The sequence below is a fragment of the Dermacentor albipictus genome, chromosome 3 (genome assembly GCF_038994185.2).
Source record: "Dermacentor albipictus isolate Rhodes 1998 colony chromosome 3, USDA_Dalb.pri_finalv2, whole genome shotgun sequence".
Lineage (NCBI taxonomy): Eukaryota > Metazoa > Arthropoda > Arachnida > Ixodida > Ixodidae > Dermacentor > Dermacentor albipictus.
In genome coordinates, this window is record NC_091823.1 from 175,167,603 (window position 1) to 175,185,690 (window position 18,088).

The 18,088-nt window shown below is 45.3% G+C and overlaps 1 protein-coding gene across 5 annotated transcripts in view; it reads right to left on the reverse strand.

Annotated features, from left to right (window-relative positions):
• Positions 1–414: 414 nt before the first annotated feature.
• The window catches only part of dbe (KRR1 small subunit processome component homolog dbe), a 62,752-nt gene continuing 45,078 nt past the window's right edge, over positions 415–18,088 (reverse strand). For 3 of the 5 annotated variants that reach the window (XM_065432023.1, XM_065432018.1, XM_065432021.2), the window contains 5 exons: positions 17,117–17,173; positions 16,189–16,359; positions 7,640–7,826; positions 5,347–5,399; positions 415–650 (listed from right to left, as the gene is read on the reverse strand). In XM_065432023.1, the coding sequence (XP_065288095.1) occupies positions 615–650; positions 5,347–5,399; positions 7,640–7,826; positions 16,189–16,359; positions 17,117–17,173 (504 nt within the window). In that variant the 3' untranslated portion in view covers positions 415–614. Of the gene's footprint in view, positions 651–1,426; positions 1,579–5,346; positions 5,400–7,639; positions 7,827–16,188; positions 16,360–17,116; positions 17,174–18,088 lie in introns of those variants that run through there. The other 2 variants (XM_065432019.1, XM_065432020.1) reach the window with 2 other exon arrangements.

Sequence of the window (18,088 nt, forward strand, 5' to 3'; positions counted from 1 at the left end):
ACGTGATACTCTCCTTAGTTTAATTCCTTCCTCCTGGATTGCATGCATTTGTATGCACCGAGTGCTGCTGGACATCAGTCGTCACTGTCGCTTTCTCCAGCATGTGTTGCTATTTCTGCTCACCGCATTTGAGGCTTGGGTCCCTGGAAAAACTATTACCGTCACAACAATGACACTAGCTTCGGAGTGCCTGCATGATTATCCGTGCCTTACAACTAGCGAGCGGCGCCAGCAGGCAACACGATGAACCAAACGCAGCTGGGCGGGGTGACTAGAAAACACCGCTTGCGATACCGTGCATGGGTACATTTCTTGTGATTACTTACTTTTATAATTTTACTAGGCTTATAATAATACTTATACTTATAATATGTCCACTAACTTACTTCACTGGCCATGACAGCAGGAAGGAGATAACAGACAATAACTGCATTTATTGGACTTAATGATCTTGTACCACACACAGAACAGTGGCACATGACATAATCCAGAGCTGTACATGGGTGCACAGGATGATGGTGATGACAGTGATGGTGGCAGCTGTGCACTAACAGGAAGGTGTCGAGCCCAGCACAGCAGCAGTGATAGTGAAAAAGCCGTCGACTTGCTGCCACTCAGCTTTGCCACTGGATCTTCTTCTCTGGTTTCTTCTGTGTAAAAGGCAAAAGAATTGCGCCAACAGGCATAGATATCAACACTACATAAGATTGGGTGTCTGTGACAGCCCACAAAAAGTTTTATATGGCCAGAATACATTAAAATGACAATGACAATAGAAATTCTTAAAGGAGTATTGACATATTTTTTACTATTAACTTTTTTGTGTTAAATGAAGGTCTTGGACCTCTAAGCCAGAGCAAAAAAATACTGACTACCCTCAAAGCACCCTAAATAATTTAATAGCTTTCCTACAGCACATTTCGGCTTCGTTACTTCGGGATTACTGTATCATGACATAGGTGGTCAAGTGGGAGCAGTACATTGCAACATTCTGGTGCTACATCTGGCTCGCTCAGTCCCCTCTGATGCTGCTAATTCTATAGCCTTTATGATAGCTGCTTTCTGTTTCATTTTGATGGTCTTTCGCTTCCTCTTGGCTCATCCATATTGTCGTGAAAACGGCAACATGGTCAAAAATGAACAGCTTGCATAGTGCAACACAAACGAAGTCTGTTGGCATAGAGCAGCATGCGGCACACAATACGGTGTACCAACTATGCAGCTGGTCCAGGTTGGTCCATTGCCCTCGCGTGGCTCCGCTGTAAGAATGAAGAAGCCAGCGAACCTTGCCGCTTTAACCTGGATTGACCGGCTCGTGGCCTCCAAGGTCGTAGCGCCGCCTATGCAACCTCGAAGGCCACACCTGGCTGCACCAGCCTTCATAGCGCACCGCAATGAGAGAGATAAGTGGATGCACCCGTCTTGCCTGGTGCGTCCTGGTGAAGGCGGAAGGCAAAGGTCCAGACTGGTGAAGGTTCGACAAAGCTAGCCATGCCCAACCTTTGCCAGCCTGCTTGGAGAGTGAGAAGATCAGTGCTGCTCGACGGCGTATTCGATGCATGGGCACGGGAGTTACTGCTGCACCAAACAAGGGGGCAAACCCCGTGGAAAGCAATATACTCGGTGCGCAAAGGTTGGGTATATTTAGGTTTTATAGACTAATCTAGTTTCATTATATTCATTGGCAAAACAAGTTTACTTCATCAAAATGAGGTTTTAAATACATGGATCTCTATGGGGATCTCAAGAGACCTTCATTTACTTCGATATATCCATTACAGTAGAACTTCGTTAATATGTTCCCATTATGCACGTTCTAACAGCGCCAATGTTCACAATCAAAAACAAAAACGACCCTATGGAGCTGCTCCATTTTTAAATTTTTTTACCAGTTCATGCGTTTCTGGAACATACGATTTTTTGGCCCCAACGTTCAGTACGTTGCCAAACTGCGATCGTATGATACCTCTTACGGCCACTAGATCCCATGTAAACAAGAAAATGGGCGAGGCGTGCGGGATCGAGAACAGTACATAGCTGCCCGCCGCGGCAGCTTCACCGCAATACTCATTTGCGCGTCTCACGTGAAAGCGCCGATGCACACTCAGTTTATCATTACCGTGCCAGCACATCTTCGGGGTAGCAGCATGTGGCATTCACAGCTATCACCGCCAATCCTATTGCGATAAGCATCTTTGCCTATCTGTTTCACAATGCGTGGTGCCATTGGAGGCCTAGTGCACGCTTTTAATAGGCGATAACCGAAACGCGCCACCATTCCCTGCTGCACACTGCATCATATGTTTACCTGCTGCTAGATCCCATGTGAATAAGTAAAGGCATGAGGCACGCAATGGAGAACAGCATATAGCCGCCCGTGCCACGTGAAAACGAAGGTGTGCACAGTTTCAAATTCCGGTACCAGCACATCTCCAGCCGGGTCGTTGCATGCCACATTCACAGCTATCGCCTCCAAACCTATTGCGACAAGCATCTTCGCCTATCTATTTCACAGTCTGTGATTCCGTCGGAAGCGTAACGCATGCTTTTAATAGGCGATAACCGAAACGCGCCGCTGCTCCCTGCTGCAGACTGCAATCGCATGTGTTTTCCGGCCACTAGATCCCATGCGAACAAGTAAAGGCGCAAGGCGTGTGCGATCGAGAACAGTATATAGCCGCTCGTGTCACGTGAAAATGAAGGCGTGCACAGTTTAAAATTCCGGTACCAGCACATCTCCAGCCGGGTCGCTGCATGCCACATTCACAGCTATCGCCGCCAAACCTATTGCGACAAGCATCTTCGCCTATCTATTTCACAGTGTGTGATTCCGTCGGAAGCGTAACGCATGCTTTTAATAGGCGATAACCAAAACGCGCTGCTGTTTCCTGCTGCAGACTGCAATCGCATGTGTTTTCCGGCCACTAGATCCCATGCGAACAAGTAAAGGCACAAGGCGTGCGCGATCGAGAACAGTATATAGCCGCTCATGTCACGTGAAAATGAAGGCGTGCACAGTTTAAAATTCCGGTACCAGCACATCTCCAGCCGGGTCGCTGCACGCCACATTCACAGCTATCGCCGCCAAACCTATTGCAATAAGCATCTTCAATTCTTCACCTATCTGTTTCACAGCGTGTGGTGCATAGTGCCACTGGTAGTGTACTGCATGCTTCTATTAGGTGATAGTCCAAACATGCCGCCGTTCCTTGCTGCAGGCGGCAGCGATGTGGCCGTCACGTTTCGCTTTGCCAGCATTCGCCATCGTCCCCCGGCTCGATTTTGTTTCGGTTTCCCGTTGCCCTTTTAAAACACCACGCACACGGCAACAACAAAACATGTCTCAGGCTGCAGGAGCACCACCAGCTCGATGCACGTCGACGTCTCATGCCGCAACAATCCGTGCGACGTTTCACATTACGTAAATGTCAATAATAGTTGAGTCTGACAAATTTTTAGTTACTTCTGATCGTACGTTCTCCCGGTTAGTACTTTTCTCTTACGTTTTTTTACCAAGATGCATGAACGAGGTTCTACTTTATTTCATTACAGTGGAATCTCGATGATACGATCACGGCCAATACGAATTTCTGGATGATACGAATTTTGCTGTGGTCTCGGCCGAGCCCCATTACTTTGCAACGTGCTAGAGAACGGTTCTTACGAATCAATTTTCGACCTGTGTCGGTTGATACGAAAATTACCGAAGACACTTTGGAAATTTGAAAGTGTGCTTGACGAAAGCCAGACGCTGCTGCCGTCTGCGCTCCAATTCATTCGCTTTGGTATTCGGCGATATCGCATGTCACTGCTGCCGCTTTCGTTCTGCTTCTCTGCCTTTGGTACCCGGCAATCTAATCAGTCGCTGTTGGCGTTTCCGTTCTGCCTCCCTTGCTTTCCCATCTGGTGACATGTTCATTCGTCGCATGCGCATTCGTTCCTTGTTATTCTGGCGTTTGGTGTTGGGGGAATCCGGTGTCTGCTGCCGCTTCCCCGAACAGCTTGGCACGCAATCACTGGGCCGCTTCAGAGCTATGGGTCTCACTCACTTGACTGCAACGAGACGTCTGACGAAGGAGCGGCGGTGCCCACCGCCGACGCCCGCGCGCTCGTTTTAACGCTACTGTGTGATGTCACGGTTCCTATGCACAGCTGCGCCCCCGATTGGTGCCCCGGTTGCTAAGGAGGGGAGGAGGTTGCGCCACTGCGCGGAGGAGAGGTCACAGTTGGCACAATTCCAGCACACGGACGGACACGACCGCGAGCATGAGCCCACCGACAGCAGTGAAAGAGAATTGCACGCAGTTACACGATTTCTCCTTCTCTCTTTTGGTGCGGAGGCGCGGACGTAGCGCCGGAGAGCGCGGAGGCCGCGACTGGGTGCGAAGAGCTTGAAACGGTGGCACTTTTGTTGCTTTTGTGCTTTTCCTCCTTTTCCACATGCCTTCGAACGGAGTGGCTGCTGTGCTTTGGGCCGCGTTCTTTGTGTTAGACGTGGGCGATGGCGAAGGACCACCACCGGCGGCTGAAATGTTGCATGCGCTCGAAGTTCTGAGGCATGCTATGGCCGCGGATGAAATCAGCGACGGCACGTGCACGCATTTTTATGAATTTGAACAAAATCTGCTAAATGACCTGTCAAAGAAAAAGAAGCAGAAGGACATTAGAGACTTCTTCTTCAAGAAATAAATGCTTTTTACGTAATTGTGCCTGAGTGAGTTGACCTCTGACTTTAATTTGGCTGGTTTTAATTGTTTCGATGATACAAATTTCGGCTAATACGAATATTTTTCGTGGCGCCCTGAGATTCGTATCATTGAGATTCCACTGTATAACAATGTTCAAGCATACTGCGCCAACTTGTTGGTATAAATATGCTTCTACGAATTTCTCTTCACTCGCACCTATGGATTAGATTTTTGGCACAATAGAAAAACAGCAAAGCAAGCTTTCTAGTGGTGATAGACATGTGCTGGAATTTTTTTTCTGACCTTTCTTTTTCCCACTTCGCATGTCAAGAAATGCTGAGCTATACATGGGTGTAAAGGATGATGATGACAGTGACGGTGGCAGCTGTGCATGTAACAGATATATGTCAAGCCCAGCTCAGCAGCAGTCATTGTACAACAGGCACGTTGAAAATCGTCACTCCCGCTGGGACCATGATGCTTAATGCTAACTCACCAATGAACACAAACTACTGATTTGCTGGTACACCAATGTGAATGTCGTCCTGCAATCGTGAACTTAAAGTAGTGAAAGAACCCAGAAATGCAATAAACCTGACAATCTTTCTTTGACCAAAATTTATCGTGATATAGTGATTTATCGCAGAGATGGCGGTACCTTTGATGATGCCTTGACTTTCTTCTTTAAAGCCTCAATGTCCACAGGAGTTGCTGCATCAGAAACATTGAAACATAGCACACACGTCATCTCACTTGACCAAGTCACAGTCATGCATTGCAACAGTGAACTTCACAACAACAGCTTGTTGACACTGGCAATGCAGCAAGAGTATGTCGGAGATTTACGAGAGAAATCTAGGACACAACTGCAAATTTCCAAACAGGCCATGAGAAATGGTCAAGGGAAATCAAAGGTCTCCCAAGAGGCTGATAGACAACAGGCAGATAGCAGAGATCCAAGTGTGCATAGTACAGAGCTCATTCCAGTTTCAAGCAAAATAAGAAGGATCGCCAGACAAAGCTGCTTTACCAAAAACTAATGGCCTTCATTTTAAGCACCGGTGGAGAATGATAGGTTCCTACTGCGCTCCTGAGTCTTTGTTATATTTGCATAATAGTAACATGAAATATAGTCTCTCAACAAAGTCACGCTCGTGAATAGAGGAATTGCCACTTTCAATGTTTTTCTAGAAACAACTCGCAACTCAACATGAAGAAATAGATTACGTTAATGTTTGTAGTGCATACGCTTTCAGCTTAAAATTCTCTATATAAAGATCCTTACGACTGCACAGTAACATTCACCCAGCAGGCATTAGTATGCTAAAGCTTTGCAGGTAATGTGGATGACATGGTGCAAGTCATGAGTACTTGTTGCACATTGACCATTTAGTTCTGGGCACATATTCTACTGTATAAGCCGTGTTTCCTTTCTTTTTTTTTTGACCAGTGTGTTTTATATTTATTACACATGCAGTGAAATCTCGGTTATATGAATCTATAGGGATGGCCCAAAATTTTGTGTCACCCAAGAACGTTAAAAAATTAGGAAATTAAGGGGGGGATGCTGCAGTGAAATGGCCGACTTGCTTAAAATTCCCTAATTTTATTTTTTCCGCAATCCTAAGGCCTTCCTTTATTTCATGGCGAAATATTCTGAAATGTGCAGCACAATTCCAGAAAATTGCATTTCTTTAGTGTGCTGTCATAGAAATTGGGAGGAAAATCAGGCTTCGGAAAGTGCTATCACACTGCTGATCGTGTGAGCACGGCTTTCCGCTGATGCAGTGCTGCCATCTTGCTATCACCGAAAATACAAAAAATTGGAGGTTCACATAGCTGCAGCACTGCATTTCTGCATGCAGAAATAAAAGCAAGAAAACAGAGCGGGAGAAGGGACACTTAGTGTCGCAGTTCATTGCAGCAGTCATGTGGCATACAGGGAGCACTTCATTTCGCTGACATGAATTTAAATTACCTTGCTGTGAATTTAAATTACACTTGCTCCACACACATTTTGGCAGCAACGAGCTGTGCATTTCGCATGTTTCAAGGCCAAGATTTCAAGATCTGCCACGCTATCCAGAGTTTCCTTCATTACTTTGAGCTGCTGGCTGATGGTGATAAGGGCATGATTTGCTCAAGATAAGGAAATCTGTTTACTTTACGGCAGCGAAGTTAGTACTTTGTATCAAGCAGTCTGATGGGTGCAAATGTAGTAAAGTTTCGAACTGTCATCTAACCTGGGGTAGGATGAAAGACGTAGAGTACAGAGATAAAGCTACCCATGGATACCCATGGATGCCAATAGCACTGGTCTTGCTGATGCGGCATGACTGCGTCACATGTGATTGCCAGCTTTTGATAAAGTTGCAAGGTGTTTGAAAACGGCCGCAAAGTTGCATAATACTGCACAAAACAATTTCTTTCTTTGTTTATTTATTATGGAGCAGGAGCGGCGGAGTGACATAGGTCATCCTGGCAACAGATATGCAACCCGTGCACAGGCACGGCCACTTCGTCGATCACACCAGGACTTCCTCGCCAGCTCCACCAGGGATGGTGCAGCGGCTCAATTGTTCACGCCAATTGCCATGAGGCAAAAAAGAAGTTCATAACATAGGAAATTCAGCCTGCTGTAAGCTAATGAACTTGGGCCAAGAATTTTGACAAATTTGTATCAGGCATAATTGCATTACCAAGATTTTACTGTAGTCCAGAAAAATTATTAATGCCCTTCGTACATGGGAAACTAACAGAAGCAGCAGCTGTAGCATTGATCGTTGCTCACATCTTCAAGCATGAGGGCCTTGCAACATTGAAGATTTCCAAATGCATCTGCAAGTGAGCAGTTGCTACAAAAGAGCCCGAGTTAGGACTCTGCGCAGTCATCAGAAACAGCAAACCCTTATCCATAATCAGCCAACACAATTCAGGACAGCTGCGCTCACCTTTCTTGGCTGCTGGTTGCTTCTTGGGCACATATTTGGGTTCCGGAGGTGGCTGGAAGGACTTGCTGCGGCGTTCCTGGCGCTGGGCCTCGGCCTCGGCCTTGGCCTGCTCCTTCTCTTGCTTTTTCTTGGTCTTGCGCTCACGCTCCTTGAGGAAGTACTCGCCCGAGGCAAGCTCCTTGTCCATCTGTGCAATGCAAGAAAAGACCACGGGGCTTGGCAACAAAGCAAGTGCTTCTAAACTGGGTGGGAGAAACAAATTTTATGCTGCTTATAAGAACCAAACTTTGTTCCCCAAAAAGTAAGATTCACCACGAGATCAACCGACTGGTGGCAGCAGTGTCACTGCATTAGAGCAGACAGGCAGTTGGTAACGCGCATGGAAACATACACAGTGCACACGTTGCTGAATGCGATCTCGGTAGAGTTATTGGTATTTAAACTTCCCAACTGCACTGAACTAGTAATAATAACTGGAAGAGTGGAAGCTTGGGTGAGCTTGTACAACCATGTGTCAGCTACAGAGCATGAAAAAAGATAGACATGAGGTAAAGAAAAGAAGAAACAAGCACATGGGCATGCACATGCATTTAGTTACTCTTCCTTTTCCACTCTTGTGCATAATAAATTTCAGTATTGAGTCAGCACTCACCCTCTCCTTTCTTCACCTTGTGTCTACATTTCTCTATGCTGTGCAGCAACCCCTTACACCTCAAAGCAACCGGCATGGTAAGAGTGATAACTTATGTGAAGACAGTATTACCTGACAATGTCACATATGAACTTCAACTGTACAAGGATATATTACAGTACCTTTTTGAAGCCCAATGCATATGCTGAGTTTGATACCGAAAAGTTCTGATGCATGGAAAACATAATACAAAACCCATAGTAACGTTTTAATGTGTTAGCATCTTTGGGTATCTCAAACACTTTCCACGGGCTATCTGTTTATGTGTCTATCTACTATATCTGTGTCTTTTCCCACGCCAAGCCGGGTCACTGGGTAGTCGGTCATTGTTAACGTATCAGGCTACTGTGCTGAGGCAACAGGATTCGAAACCAACCATCGGATCAACTTGCGCCACAGAGTATGTGCCAATGTGTACATACATGCCCCTCTTATTTATTTATTTATTTTATTTACAAGATACTGCAGGCCCAAGCTAGGGCCCATGCAGGAGGGGTATAAAAAGGTTCACACAAGCACTAGTAAAAACATCAAACAAATCATCACAGATCTTGAAGAGAGGGAAAAAAATACATGTTAATAAACATTGCAACTTTAGAAGAAACAGTCCTTGGGTTCACGTCAAGAGATAAATAAAAAAAAAGCAAGAAGAAAACAAAAGAAAAGCGTGTCCCACCATGACATTAATGCGTCGGATGAGTCACTGTTCTGAAGCATGCATAGCGGCAAAGCGTTCCAGTCTGCAATCGTTCGTAGAAAAAATGAAAATTTGTATGTGTTAGTACGTGTTCTAACTGGTGTTATTGATTCAGCATGATTATTTCAAATCGGTCGTGACATTAACAAAACTCTCTCACGCCGACATGGGTGAGAGAGCTGGTGATAACGGTGGAGATAATCTTTTATGCCGACTTGTAGTACTGCACATGTGCCTCTCAGTCTGTGCTGGTCTTCGACGAACCTCTTCGATATCAACTTGGGTCACCGGGCACGTGCCAGGAGGCGTGTGCCGCTGTTCAATGAATGTCTTTGACGCTAACTTGAGTAACTAGGTATGTGTCACTGGAAATGTGGCACTCTACAATAGTAAGATCCCTTAAATATTTCTGATGCCGAGCAGAATTGAACCCAGATGACAAGGGTTCCCAAAGAACAGCAACCCGACGCATTAGCAGGCCGTACCACACATGCACCGGGCAAGTGCCACTTGCCAATGCATGCCTTTCACACCAACGCTTTAGCAAGCTGTGCAATGAATTCAATAGGTATGCACCTCTCTTTACTTCAAAGAACCTCTCGCCAACTTGGATGACTCAGTATGTGCCACTGAGTATGCGGCAAGCGAGGGAACAATTTTCAGCCTTCGCAGGCACCAGCGTGCCACGCTTCTCGTCTCAGAAGCAGTGCACAGACTTCTCGGCAGTGCCAGCCATTAGCTGGCGCAGCGTGTCCAGAAAAAAGGGACGGAGGGGAGCCCAGTTGCCGCATGAAGCATTTCTCAGCATTTGTATGCATTGACGCTCCATGCATTTTAAAGGCCATGCGCAGGCTTCGCAGCAGCGGCGCTAGATGGCTCCGAGTGTTCTCAGGGAAGCACGAAAGGGAAGTACGCTCCTCACACATAACTCGTTTCAACGGTGGCAATATGTTGTGTCACTATACTGATTCAACGCTAAACACGATTGTCGACAGTCATCGTGATATGAGTTCTGCCGCAATATTTTCATATGCTGGAGCGAGTGCTCAGTTGTTGATAGTTCAACAAACAGTTTACTAATTACTATATTAACTCTACTCAACATTTTCATTGTTTTGGTACGAATGTGCTCTAGCTAGAAATAAAGATGAACAAGTTCTTTTGATTTTGCTCAATGTAAAATAGTGTTACGGCTTTGTAGGTTTAAAGTTCACAGGTTACGCAAGTGGCAATATGGATGCATAGCATCTTGCCATGAGTCTGATTAAAGCTTTATGGAATGCCAAAAGTTCAGCAATAACTAACATACTAAGACAAAGTGTCGCTAAAGCATTGCCTCCATGTCCTGCAGTGACCAATTCGTCTTTATAATGGCATCAAATGTTTTCTAATGTGCTAGGCACAAAAAAAAAAAAAGATTGAAATGTCTGTGGCGAGCAGAGAGCATGAGGATCATGCAGGTCGCACTAAACATGGACAGTGAATGATCTCATTATGGTGCAAAACAACACTGCAAGGCCTTACACTTCTGCTCATTGTCGAAAAGGCCAGAGAAGCCGTAATGACTTCCACAGAAATATCAAAACCAAAGTCTTCAAAAGATATGCACACCATACAAGCCTCTATACTACAATCAGGGTGTCTACCAAGTTGACATTTCCAAATTCCCTGAGTTTTCCAGGTTTTCCCTGAGCACCTTTGCGAAATTCCCTGAATGAGTCAGATCTTTGTTTTATGTCAAGACAGGCAGACACCACGTTGCCCGATGCTGTCACTCTCTAGTAAGCATGCTGAAACAAAAAAATGACTTAATCCAGTTTGAATAGTAAGGAGTAATATATATTTTATTTAAAAAGAAAACAGAAGGAAGGTGTTAGTAAAATGCACAGCGAAAGAAATGGTAAAGCCCATTCCAAATTGAGTCGAACATTTTCAAATACGAATGAAAAGGAGATGCATACATAAGCAAATATTTTTTTTAATATCAGCTATTTCTATCAACGATAGCAAGCTCATCTGTATGAGGTCCTGAACTTTGTCCCAACTAAGGTTCTCTCTCAGCAGCTGGGAAGTCAACCTCAACTGTCCTGACATACTCTCAGCCCGTACACAACATCTCAGTGTTGGGTTTCACTGCGTAAACAATTTATTTTGGTTTGGATGAGGGACACCTGTGTCTCAGCATCAGCCATCACTTAGTTTTTTTAGCTCAAGCTCCTTCAAAAAGGTGGCGGCACCCTTCCTTTCCCGCTAATTCCTCAGTGCGTCGGTCCTTTCTGTTCTCATCCTCCTTCTACCACGCTTTCACCACATGGATCATCTGAAGCATCCTCTTGGTCAGTTGTACAGTCAACATTTGATTTCTTGGACTTCCGAGGGGCCGCAAAAAAAAAATTGAAAAAAACGGGCGGTCTGAAAAAAATTAATGCATGTCTTTAACTGCCTTTAAGGGCTAAAATTACCACAGGAACGTCTCAAAAAGCTCTGAAGGCCTGCCAGTACGCTTTTTAGGCATATCAGGGCTTGTACTGTGACAGAAGACGACGTGCACGCATGTGTAATTAAGTAATGTATACTGTGTGCCGCGACAATTGCCCCCTTCCCACGCTTGCTATGCTTCACCGCCTAACACTAGTGTACCGAGGCGAAGCTAACTTTCGCAAACTGGCATTACGCAACGCGCTGTGCTCTGTGAGCTTCAAAGCCAATCGCTAGGATTACAAAGGCGGAGTCGGTGCCATTGGTGATAGCGGCGAATTCTTTCAATGAAAAACACGGCACCGCACGGCAAGAAGCTTAATAGCGAACATAGAAGCAGCTAGGCCTGACGTTGCCGCGGTGGTGGTTACGGATTTGCGGATTTGCCTGCGAGAGTGCCGGTTCGAGGCGGCGAGATAATCAAAATAGCGGCGGTGGCGGCTTTGATTAATGCCATTTCAGACCTGCAGTCGGGGCAATATACACTGAATATATGGAGTACGTGGTGGTGCCGCAAAACCGTGCAAATTATCGGGCATGTCCGAAAAATCGGGCGTCTAGAAAATTGGTCGTTAACTACTCTGGCAATACATCGTGCCGATGACACGGCGTCAATAATGATTCGTTGCGATTCCTCTGTTACTGGAGCCAGCATTAACACGCCTTTCGTTCCCTTTCAATAAAGTTACAGCTAATTTTCCCTGATGGAAGCACAAATTCCCTGAGTTTTCCCTGAGTTTTTCCAGACTGTTCAAGTTCCCTGAGAATTCCCGGTTTTCCCGGTTGGTAGACACCCTGTACAATATGCTTTAGCTTGTCCACAAACTTATTATACTAAGTTTACAAGAGATGTGTACAGCAGCAAGAACTTTGGTGGTAACATCTTGTAATGCTTCATCTAAACACAATGCCTTACAGACACATTTTTGTGTTACATGAGAGCTCTTGTAGGAATAAAAGAACATTTAAAAAGACCTTTACGGCCTTGCAGAAAATTTACACTAGCAGCCGAGTAGAATACACTTGGTTACTGCAATACATTAGCTCTGTGTTTGTGTTGCCGAGCTCTGCTTCATGGCACCACAAACCTGGCTGCTCACGTTTACGCCTCCGGCAACTCAGTACATAATTTGCGAACAGTGAGAAATTTCTGGCCAAACTGAAAGTCTCTAATACAGATGCACTACGAGCTGGCAGATGATGTATGGGGCAATGCACACCAAGTGCAGTAGTGCTTGGGTCCGCCAGGCAAGGAACTCTGCTTGATCTTGCAGAAAATACAAGAAGTTTCTAATAGAAGTGTTTACTGCAAATTTTATGACATTAAGCAAACTGCGACAAAATTTTGCACCACATAAACAGCCTTGCCTTGGACATTGTACGTAGTTGTGGACCGTCCTAGCAAAACCTTGAGTTTGCAATACAAGTGTATGCACCATGAAACGCCAGCAAAAACGGACATGTCTGATGCCGAAGCTACGAAAAACGCTACTGTTATTTCATGCCACCAACGAAGCAGGGCGCAATATGTTGAGAACCACGGCAGCTACTAAGCATGGCCTGGGAGATTACAGTAGAATGTCAACAGTAAAAATCTCTTGGAAAGGCGAAAATGTTTGTATCATGCAAAATTTGTATAACCCAAAACCATAAAATATCGGAAAAGTAAGGGGAGATGCTGCAATGAAATGGTTGACGTGTTCAAAATTTTCCCTTTTTTTTTTCCGCACGATCTGATGGTGAAATATGGGAATATACACAGCAGCATATGAGAAAACTGGATTTCTTTTAGTGTTTAGTCTGTGAAGAAAATGGGGCTTTGGAAGGTTCTATCGCACCGCCGGTCACGCAACTCTGGCTTTCCACTGATGTAGCGCCTTAAACACAAGGTTGGAGATTCTGATAGTCACAGCGCTGTATTTCTCCATGCAGAATTAGGGCAATGAAAGCGAGTGGGAAAAGGAAGAATTAGCATCGTAATTCCTTACTGCAGTCATGTGGCGTGCAGGGAGCACTCCTATTGGTTGCTTGTTTAGGGAATCTGCTTGTTTTTCTTCGCGGCAGTGAAGCTACTTCGTATTGTGCAGTTTGACAAGTGCAAAGGTAGAAAAATTTTGAATATTCATCGGGCATAGAAGACGACAGAAGACACATAATAAGACTACCCACGAATGTGACTGCCATCAATCTCGCTGGTGCGGCAAAACTCAGTCGTATGTGATTACCAGCTCCTGGTTCACAAGATGTTTGAAAACATCCACCAAATTGCATGATACTGCACAAAGCAAAAGCGTTGTTGTTTTCTTACACGCAAGGATGGAGTCATAGTGGAGCAACATAGATTGAGCAGATATGCAACCAATGCATCAGTGCGGCTGCTCTACCAGCGTGCTGGCGCCTTCTAGCCAGCTCTGCCGGTGACAGTGCGGCAGCTTGGTTGTTCGTATTATTCACCAGGGCATGAAAGGCAGTTTCAGGGTGTCTACCAAGTTGACATTCCCAAATTCCCTGAGTTTTCCAGGTTTTCCCTGAGTGCCTTTCCAATATTCCCTGAGTGACACAGAACTTTGTTTTATGTCAAGACGGGCTCCCTACATCATGTCACCCAAAGGTGTCACTCTCTAGTAAGCATGTTAGAAAATAAAAAACAATTTAATCCAATTTGAATAGCAACGGGTAGTGTTTATTTTATTCAAAAAGAAAACAGAAGGGAGGGGCTAGTAAAATGCACAGCGAATAAAATATATTCAAAAGAAATAGTAAAACCCATTGCAAATTGAGTTGAACATTCTCAAATGCGAATAAAAAAGATGCATACAGAATATTTTCCAATATGAACTTTTTCTATCAACTGATAGCAAGCTAATCGGTATGAGGCCTGAACTTTATCACAAGTGAGCTTCTCTCGCAACAGCTAGTAAATCAACCTCAACTGTCCTGACATATACTCTCAGCCCGTGCACAATGCCTCAGTGTTGCGTTTCACCATTTGAAAGAGTTTTTTTGCTTGGATGAGGGACACCTGCATCTCGGTGTCAGCCAACACTTTGCTTTTAGAGTGCAAGCTCCTTCGAAAAAGCGGCGGTATGCTTCCTTTCCCGTTCATTTCTCAGTGCGTAGGTCCTTTGTCTTCTTCTTCTCGTTCGGCTGCGCGTTCGCCACATGGACTATTTGAAGCATTTGGACAGTTGTGCAGTCAGCATCCGATTTTTCGGACTCCATAGGGGCCGCGAAAACGTACGAAAAAATGAATGCATGTCTTTTACAGCCTTTAAGGGCTCAAATCGCCACAGGTACGCCCGAAAAAGCTCTGAAGGCCTGCCAGTACACTTATTAGGCATGTCGGTGCTCGTACTGTGACAAGATTGCGGGTGCACGCGTGTATAATTAAGGGATGCATACTGTGTCGTGTGACAGTTGCCCCTTCCCACACTTGTTAAACTTCACAGCGTAGCACCACTATAATGAGGTGAAGCTGACTTTCGGGAACCGGCATTACGCAACGCGCCGTGCTTTCCGAACTTCGAAGCCAATCGCGATGACCACAAATGCGGTGTCGGTGCCATTGCTGACAGCGGCGAATTCTTTCAATGAAAAACACGGTACAGAAGGGGCAAGAAGCTTAATACCGAACCTCGAAGCAGCTAGGCCTAGCACTGCCGCGGTGGTGGCTACGGCTGCCAGCGGATCTGCGTGCGAGTGTGCCGGTTCGAAGCGGCGAGGTTATCAATATGGCGGCGGTTGTGGCTTTTATTAATGCCGTTTCGGACCTGCGGTCACGGCAAAAAGTCCAAGAAATCGGACAGCAAAGGGTTCTTGCGTCCGAAAGTTCAGACATTCTTATACAGTGACCCAATGGGGTACGTAGTGGTGCCGCGAAGCCGTCCGAATTATCTGGCGTCCGCAAAGTCGCTAGTTGACTGTACTCTGGCAACTCCTCCAGCCGAGGACGCGGCGTCAAAGACAATTCGTTACGATTCCTCTCTGTTACTCGGGACAGCATTACCGTGACTTCGGGTTCCCTTTCGATAAAATTGCAGCTAATTTTTCCCTGACAGAAGCCGAAATTCCCTGAGTTTTCCCTGAGTTTTTCCAGACTACTCAAAATACCTGAGAATTCCCGGTTTTCCCGGATGGTAGACACCCTGCAGTTTGAAACATTTAAAATTTACCATATTAAAAGCTGATGTACTTGGGCTGGGACTTCTGAAAAATTCGTATCATTCTCAAATACGTGTCAAACGTGATTATATCATCGAGATTCTACTGCAAACGGCACCTGCTGTGCAATGTAAGTCTTAGATGCCATGGTCTGGGATTTGTGTCGTGTCCACCAACCACCAGATGCCCACACGGTCTGTTTAGGTGCTGTTTAAAGGCTCTTAATAAAAAAATGAAGCCAATTACCTGCCCTGCAGCATTGCTAAGATTACTTGATGGTACTCATTTATAATCAATTTCCAAAAGCGACATTTCATTTAAGTCGGCCTTCAAGGTCCATTAACAAATGGTATGGCAGAAATCACCTGCTTCGCTCATAAATTGCAAGCAACGGCGGTTAAGAAAGAGTTAAGCTGCAGTTCTCAAGCTAAGCTCGTACAAGCCCTCAGGATTGGTAGCAGCAACTGCAATGCAGCTACGGCACAGAGGAAAGCCAAGGGAAGTGGGGGAAGGCTGGCGCACCTTGCTCTCTGGCTGTGGTGGTGGGAAGGGCGTGTACTCGCCCTTGATGCGCTGTTTCTTGGGCTTCTTGCGTTTGGACAGCGTCTGGGCCTTGAAGTGCGGCAGGAAGCGTTCCCAGTTCTCGTTGCACAGCTTGGGGTCCTTGGCCAGCTCGCGCTTGATCATCAGGGCCTGACATTGGGACAGCCATGCAACAGAGAAGTCGTCATGTCGTACAAACCGTGTGACAAGTCGCGACACCTTTTGATGCCCTTCCAAGAGCATTATTTTGATATAGGTGTCTTCTATAGTAACTACATAACGTCTAGCATGTGGAATCGGACACTGTTCATATCTTCCGCAAACATGGCACCGAGAACGCCGTTATGTTCATAACGGCGTTGGTTGGTTCACTTGCCATGCTCATGTCCACAAAACATATGAACAGTCCTGCACGAAGTAATGGAAAATAGGGAGCTTAAATGCTTTGGAACCAATGCTGCATTTACATTTATTTCCACCATTTTTTCGTCGATTCCTGTCAGAAACAATTCCTGTTAGAAAAATAATTTGCCCATAAAAAAGGTAAGGCAGAGAAAAATACCTTCATCGACAAATGAAATGTGAAGGGGCAACAATAACGCACAAAAATGAAAAGATTAAGCTCACAAATTTGATTTAACGACACAATTAGTTTTTAAGACACAGAAAATGGCGTATCCCACATTGCAGTACTAATCAAGCAGGCATTCTACAATGCTGCCACTAACTCGTCTTATGCAGCAGTTCCTAACTTCCAGAAGCTTTTGGCCGCCTGGCAACGCACAAAACTGACCATGCTGCTGAATGGGAACCTAAGGTTGAGAAATAATGTTGCAACAGGTTTAACTTGACACGAGCGTATGACCTATCAGCTTTTGAACAAGGCCTGTGAGAGAGATAAGCCCACCTTGATATTGTAGACGGGGTGGATGTTTTTCATTGTGTCTTCCACTATCTTGCGAACCTGCACAGGTCAAGTATATTCTGTGTCACAGGGGGCATATGACCCTAAACTGGGAAATCATGCAATGGGCACAATACCCTGGTAAAGCCCACATCAAAATTATAGCACCGATGGATAGCCGGGAAGCTGAGCAAGGTGACAGGGATTCAACGTTCGAAATATGGCAGGCATACGAAACACAGACACAAGAGGATAGACAACACAAACGTTGATTATTACCTACAAGGTCACACTGAGGTGGAAAAAAGGAGCTTAAAGGCTGCATTTCATCTGTATTGTTTGTTTCTTTACGTATATATTTTTTATGCCGTTTTCTCTCTGTGTTTTACGTATAACACCTTGCACCAGGCAATAAAATTTCAGTTGGCAGTAAGCACTTGTCCTCCTTTTTCTTGCGTCCCTTGTCCCTGCTTCGCGCTGTATCACAATCTAAAATGGAAAGCCAACTAGCGCAAACCATCACCCTTAAAGGCCAACTGCAATGAAATTTCAGAGGGCATAAAAAGCCAACTTTAGGATAATGTAGACATAAAGAAGCCTCTGTGCAAAATTTGACATTTTAAATAGGAGTAAAAGAGTCATGAACAGCTCACAGAAATAGCTGGTTTTATTGCCAAAACCGAAAAAAAAAAAATTTTTAATGCTTCCATTATCGCTCATCAGAAGTGACGTATGACTTAAGGCATGCAGCTTCTCAGCATGACATCAAGATAAAGCAGTCCCTGTGGCTTAATGCAGCACGCTGAGAATTTTCGAAGGCAGCGTGCCGGCACTTACATCATAGCAACAAATGCCAGGTGCAAGCGTCGTCTGCTTAGGGGCTGTTTCAAGGGGCCCCGTGACCCTTCCATAACTGCCCAGTTCTGCACCACAATGTGTTCCTTGCATTACCCCGAGGTAAATGCAAAAAGAATT